This window comes from Orbicella franksi, chromosome 12, assembly GCF_964199315.1.
Source record: "Orbicella franksi chromosome 12, jaOrbFran1.1, whole genome shotgun sequence".
NCBI lineage: Eukaryota > Metazoa > Cnidaria > Anthozoa > Scleractinia > Merulinidae > Orbicella > Orbicella franksi.
The window spans coordinates 15856262-15863761 of NC_138156.1; the positions used below are offsets into that span (position 1 = coordinate 15856262).

The 7500-nt window shown below is 36.4% G+C and overlaps 1 protein-coding gene across 2 annotated transcripts in view; it reads left to right on the plus strand.

Annotated features, from left to right (window-relative positions):
- The window catches only part of LOC145462375 (major vault protein-like), a 36817-nt gene that overhangs the window by 27164 nt on the left and 2153 nt on the right, over positions 1-7500 (plus strand). For both annotated transcript variants that reach the window (XM_081445884.1, XM_081445885.1), the window contains 4 exons: positions 3797-3994; positions 4221-4362; positions 4897-5108; positions 6616-6859. In XM_081445884.1, the coding sequence (XP_081302010.1) occupies positions 3797-3994; positions 4221-4362; positions 4897-5108; positions 6616-6859 (796 nt within the window). The remainder of the gene's footprint in view (positions 1-3796; positions 3995-4220; positions 4363-4896; positions 5109-6615; positions 6860-7500) is intronic.

The following is a 7500-nucleotide window of genomic DNA, read 5'->3' on the forward strand; positions in this document are numbered from 1 at the left end:
GATATCACGGAAAGCGATTTATCCATAAGTCATTGACTACCAAAACAGTCCTACAGAGATGTAGTTAGGGAAGGCTCACACGCTTCATCGAATTCTTCGCGCTTCAGAGCGCCCAATATAATTGTGAAATTTGTACGAAGAGAACAAGAAAATTCCTACGAGAACAAGATTTATATCTCAGAAAACCTTACTCAAATCAACAAGGATCTTTTTAAGGACAGTTTGAACGTTAGAAAGGATCTGAAGTACAAGTACATCTGGACATTCTATGGTCGTATCTATCTTCATAGAGATTCACAAAGCCCTGCTGTTGCCATAAACAAGAAATCGGATTTGGATATCGTGAAGCAAGATGGTAGAGTTCATCCCTCCTCACCACAACCAACTGGCTAAGTTAAAACTTACTGTTCATTACTTATTTATATATTATGTCATACACTTATAGATAACTTACTGCGGTTTGACTTGTTATCTAAACTTGACAAGATATCCAGTCTTAATAATCATGATGTGGAAAATAATATAATGCAGCAGCCAGACTTTAAATATTATACTCTAGAAGACTTTCTTAATAATGAGGATATTTCTCAGAGCAAATCTATGCCTCTCTTTTCTACAATTCATTTCAACATAAGAAGTCTTTCTGCTAACCATGATGGTTACATAATGCTGCTATCAGATCTACAGCATTCATTCGATCTTATTGGCCTTTCTGAAACAAAGATAAAAAGTAACTGTGATCTAACTAGCAACATTGCTATTGAAGGATATGATTTTGTCTCCAAGCCAATTGTGACTAATGCTGGTGGTGTAGGGTTCTTCATCAAAGAGGGGATTCAATTTCATATTCGAGATGATCTTTGTTTAACGACAAAAGAGTTTGAATCTCTATGGATTGAGATTAATTGTGATCCATATAAAAATATTCTGTGCGCTGTTATATATAGACACCCAAATGGTAAAACTGAGGACTTTAACAAATATCTCTTCTCAACTCTTGAGAAACTTTCAAAAAGTAATAAGTTATGTTTATTCATGGGTGACTTTAACATAAATCTTCTGAACTTTGAAGACTGTCAGATAACTGAGGAATTCATTAATACTGTAATTTCTTATGGCTTCTTACCACACATTCTGCAGCCTACAAGAATCACTGATCACACAGCAACATTAATTGATAATATTTTCTTTAATTCTAATGAATTTGTTGCTACTAGTGGAAATTTGATTTGTGACCTTACAGATCATTTACCAAATTTCTTAATTATCAACAAATTATCTTGGACAGCAAGCAATGTGACCAGGTTTGCTCGTGATTATTCTTGCTTTGATCAGGATAATTTTTTAACAGATGTCCAGTCAATTCAGTGGGATAATGCTTTTAGGGATAATGACATCAATCAGATGTTTGATTCCTTTTACTCTGTAGTCAATGCTACAATAGATAAACATGTTCCTTTAAAAAAATTAAGTAAACGAGAAGCAAAATTTAAGTCCAAACCTTGGATTACTCAGGGTATTCGTAAATCTATTAAAACTAAAAATAAGCTATTTATAATAAGCATTATTTGAAAAGTAAGTCTCAAAGTAATCACTCTCGCTATAAAATTTACAAGAACAAACTAAAGCATATTTTAATTGTTAGTAAAAAACTATATTATAAAGAATATTTTACTTATCATGTTAATAATGCAAAAGCCACATGGAAGGGTATTAAGCAGCTTATTAGCTCTAAGTGTGGTAAATTGTCATTCCCAAATAGATTAACAGTCGATGGTAACACCTTAACTGATGCCAAAGGTATAGCTGATGCCTTCAACAAATATTTTGCCTCAGTTGGGCCAATGTTGGCCAATGGTATTCAACCTGGCAATAGAACCTTTGTGGAATATTTAACAAATTCACAATGCAACAGTTTTTATTTATCACCAGTATCACCAACTGAAGTTGAGAATATTATTTCTAGCTTAATTGCAAGTAAAGCACTGGGGCCACATAGCATTCCAGTGACAATTCTTAAATTATTGAAGAGCATCTTGTGTCATCCATTATCTTATTTATTTAATTGTTCTTTTTCTCTGGGTTTAGTGCCAGATAAGTTAAAAATTGGGAGAGTAATACCTCTATACAAAAGTGGTAATCAGGCTTTAGTATCCAATTATAGACCAATTACTCTGTTATCTGTTTTCCATAAAATAATGGAGAAGCTAATGTTTAACAGATTAGTTAATTTTCTTGATAAACATAATGTACTAGATAATAATCAATTTGGTTTTCGTAGTGGATGCTCCACTACTCAGGCCTCTATGCTTATCACTGATAAAATCCAAAGAGCCATTGAAAGTAAATTATATTCTTGCTGGATTTTTTTGGACTTAAGTAAAGCCTTCGATACAGTAGATCACAACATTCTCTTAGCTAAACTGGAACATTATGGAATTCGTGGTTTACCAAATGAGTGGTTCTGCTCATACTTAACTAACAGACAGCAATTTATTTCTCTAAACAATTTTGACTCAGATCCTGTGCAAATAACATGTGGGGTACCACAAGGCTCTGTGCTTGGCCCAGTATTATTCCTGATTTATATTAATGATTTCACTAATTGTTCATCTATTTTTGATTTCCATTTATTTGCTGATGATTCTAATCTATTTTATACCCATGGTGATTTACAGCATCTAGAGCAAAATGTTAATCGAGAACCCAGTGAAATTAGCCTATGGCTTCGCGCCAACAAACTCAATATTCGCGCCAATCTCTCAATATCACTAAAACACATTTTGTAATGTTTCATCCTCATCAAAAAAAGATAAACAATTCCTTGAACATTGAAATAGATGGTAAGCCAATTAATCAACAAAAGAGTGTTAAGTACCTTGGCATTCTCATAGACTGTCATCTAAATTGGAAAGAACAAATTCAACAAATTTCAAAAAAAATATCTAGGGGTATTGATGTCCTATCTAAGATTAGACATTTTGTTAATACGAAAACACTAGTTCAATTATACCATGCCATTATTCTTCCTTTTCTCTCCTACGGCTGTATAGTTTGGGGCAACACTTATGATCATAATATTAAACCACTTCAAATAATACAAAGGAAAACAATCCATTTAATTACTTTCTCAAATTTTGATGCACATACAAGTCCTTTGTTTGCTAAGCTTAACCTTCTTAAACTTCAAGATTATATTAAGCTTCAAACTCTCTTTTTCATTCACCAGTTTAATACTGGCAAACTACCAAAGATCTTTGATTCTTTTTTTGTCAAAACATCTTGTAAACATAATGTAAATACTCGCTTTGCATCTAGATCTACTTTCTATCTTCCAAAAATTCGAACAAATTATGGCAAATTTAATATTCGATTTAATGGACCTAAATTATGGAATGAACTTGATGAAAGATTCAAGTTTTGTACTTCTAATCAATTTAAAAAAGAACTAACTTCGCATTTCATTAGTCTCTATTAATCTTTTCTGATATTTTGATGGTTTATATCTATTTATTTTGTTTTGTTTTGTATATTTAACCTTGCACCAAGTTTGTGATACTTATGTGTACCAATGTATTTGTTGTGCCTCTTTCCTGATTCTTACATTTTTAATTATTATAATTACGGTCACCCAACTAGTTTAGCTTTTTAGTTATTTTGGGTGTCCCACTACTGTATGTACTGTACTGTTTATTTATATATTTATAATTACAACCTTGTAAATTCTTTTAGTTGTTTACAGTAGTAGAAATAAACTGTTAACTGTTAAGTTAAATTCTGTTCTGTCCCTTTACAGAGTTGTGTTTGGTCCTGAGTTGGTTATGCTGTGTCCTGATGAACAGTTTACACAGCTCAGTCTGTCAGGAGGAAAACCAAAGAAACCCAATGTAATAAAGGCACTGTGTTTGCTTCTTGGCCCAGACTTCTGTACTGACATCGTCACAGTAGAGACTTCTGATCATGCTAGACTGCAGCTGCAGTTATCTTACAACTGGTAACTAGATTTATGTCATTGTGTACTACCAGGGAATTTCTCATAAGACACCCATCTCCCAGGAAGTCCTTATCCCTCCAGAGCTTCCAAATATCATATATACACTCCAGCCCCTCGGCAAACATTTATTTTTTCAAGAATTGTGTTAACGTTACAGCAAATGGGTAGTGTCAGTTTGTTGGTGATTTACTTCTAAGTTGCACATTAAATTACTTTTTTTTAACAGGCACTTTGAAGTTGGTGACAAGGGTCCAAAGGATGCTGCAAAATTGTTTTCTGTTCCAGATTTTGTCGGAGACGCTTGTAAAGCGATTGCTTCAAGGATACGTGGTGCAGTAGCTGGGGTCCAGTTTGATGACTTTCACAAGGTGTGTTTTAGACCGGCATTTTATTGTTTCATCAGTATGACAGCAGCCAGACAAGATAAGAAATAAGGAAACCGGGTGAATAACCTCACAGAACTTATATTGAACGTCAAAGGTTCTTAAAAGCATGCTAAAAGATAATAAGGATCTTTCAAAGATCATAGCAAAGATCTCGGCAAATTAAAACTCTTACTGATTCGTGAAAAAGGTTTCTTTAACTGGACTTTGTAGATCTGGAGCGCCTAAATTTCCTTCGTTCTTTCAAGTAATGAGAAATGGTGTTTTCGGATTTTATTGTTCATTGGACATCTCTTCTCTGTGATAATGATAGGTGGTTAGACTATTGTGCAGTTGTCATTTGGGGTCGTCACGCAGCGCTCCAAACTACGGCGACTACACAGGAGATGGCATTTAGAGGGATTATACACCACTTGCTAATGTTTCTTTTAACTGATTTTACATGTTATAGTTGCAGTCATCAACTTCTAAAGAATGAACATTTGCCTAAAGGTTATAAACGCAATCTCTACTTTGCAGAATTCAGCAAAGATCATCCGTACTTCGGTGTTTGGCATTGACGACAATCACAAAATTCGAAGCAAGTTTACTTTCCCCGCAAACAATCTGAACATAACAAGCATTGATATCCAATCTGTGGAGCCAGTAGATCAACGAACCAGAGATGCACTACAGAAGTCAGTCCAGTTAGCCATTGAGATTACAACTAATTCTCAAGAAGCTACAGCGAGGTGATTAGCCAATGATGATACTGTTTAACTAAATCACGTGTGCAAACATGTAAATATACCACATATGAATGGCACAATGAGTTATATCACTGACTTGACTTCTCAATCAAAGGCCGCCTCTGGGCCCGGCTAGAATGTATGAGCAATAGCAGATATCTGAGATATTGTAAACTTCACTCAGCTGCTGGCAAATATTCACCCTTTTGTGACAATGTATAGTGTGGGATGAACTCATCGCTAGATTCTTCAATGGTGTGGTAATCTTCGGGGCTGTTTTTTTTTTTTTTTTTTGCATTCTTGAATTCCAAAAAAGGAGTGAAACAGCATCTTGAAAATTTTGAAGTGAACTGAGAAGGTACACCATGCTGATTGCCTACTAATTTCACTTGTAATAAAAAGCAATGGACGCGTCCAACTCAACCAAAAATTCCGGTTTGCATTTTTGAAATTTTCGTATGTCATATGGAACGGTATTTTCCACCAGACATATAAACGGTTATCTGAGATATCGTTCCATTCTCGCTTGGGCGCATTTTCCGCTAAGATTTTCTCAGCAAAATGCTGGAGGACAATAGTGAAGTGCTTGTCTGTAGTGCCGCAGTAACGATTATTTTGAGCTAACTCTTCCGAGATATTTACCTGACAAATTCAAGCATTATTTCCGTGTGATGAAAGACATCGTTGCGAACTTTTTTCGCGAGAGATTATGTAAACCGGGCAAATACCCACAGGAAATTTATCTGAACGACCAGCCCTTGTTCCAGAAAGCAGATCTTAGCGTTTTTTTTGGAGGATTAGGCGATCAAGGATCGGCTCGGACTGTGACAGACCTCAGGCAACATTCACGGCTAGAGAAACTAGGGCCGATTCATGCCAGATAGAAATGCCAGATGGAACAGAAAGTTCCATTTTCAGGAAAAAGGGACAACCTAAATTTTCGAAACGAGTTTACGGAAACTATCTTCCATCGATTTTGAACGGGAATTCCGGAAATTGTGGTCTAATGGAACATGCGCAATGAGTTCAGGAATTAATTTGGTAATCTAATTCAACTAACAGGTCTTTCTTAACCTTTTAATCTTTTTTTAGTGTGTTAGATCAATTATTCTTCTATGTTTTCCTTCATCGAGTGAATTATTATATTGTAGCCTGCATAGCAGGCGTTTCCTAAAAAGCACGCGAAAGGAACGAGACTGCAAGCGGGTGCGAAAAATAGGAAGCACGCCTCCCGCTTCTCGCTTACCCCCTCTCCGCTTCTCTGTTTACCCCAGGCGCGCTCCTTCGCTCGCCCGCTTGCTTTGTTCGATCTCTCCGCCTAGAAAGGAAAGTGAAACGGCTGCTACGCAAGCTATCATATTAAGGTTCCTGTAACTTAGATTGCAAAGAAAAATACCTGTTTTTATTACGATTGCGAGTGAGAGGTCTAAACAATAAACCCGTATTTGACTCTGGTTGGCATATTGTGGTGTCCCTATACTGTACTTGCTTTATGGTGTGTATCTTTTAGACATGAAGCAGAAAGGTTGGAACAAGAAGCCAAGGGTCGACTAGAAAGGCAGAAGATAACAGATGAAGCTGAAGCAGAACGTGCTAGAAAGGAGTTGTTAGAGCTTCAGGCTCAAAGTGCTGCAGTGGAATCAACAGGACAAGCTAAGGCTGAAGCCCAGTCCAGAGCAGAGGCGGCTCGAATTGAAGGCGAGGCTGCAGTTCAACAGGCAAAGCTAAAGGCTGAAGCTGCTAAGATTGAGGCTGTAAGTCTTTCAGTTAACGATGTAACAACTTGAAGACATGAGCGTAAGCAGCTGTGAAATTAAAAAGCTTTAATATCATAAGTGTTAAGTTGTGTATAACTGCGATGATCAATCATGTCTTCATAACTTTCTCCGCAGTTCAAATGTATGATCTTTCATACATTCACTTGATGAGATAACTGGTTATTTCTGATAAAGTATCTTGCACCAAATGCAGATACCTACATTCATGCATTTGACTAAATGCAGAGGTGATGATTGTCATCTGGTCACTAATTAAGCTGCTCTTGGAATTTTGATTAATAATGTTTGCGCAAGTGGTTTTTTTCAGATGCGCTTAACACCGTCGTTTTCATCTAAACGTGGACGCTTGACGAAAAAAACATGCTCTAATTGGGTGCAAACATGGCATGTTTTGCCGTCAAGCATTTGAAGTTTGAAGGGCGTTCGAGCAAGTTTTGCTAAAATGGCACTGAGAATGGCTGTCAGAGATTTCTTCGAGGAAATTGCTCTAGGTCCGTTTAATTATGCTTCCGCTTTTACGTGTTCTTCGAATCAGTGAAGTCGGCGAACGACAGTCGTTCGATGTTGCTTGTCTCGCGAGATGGTTTAGCGTGCAGTTGAAAGTTGAATACGAAACC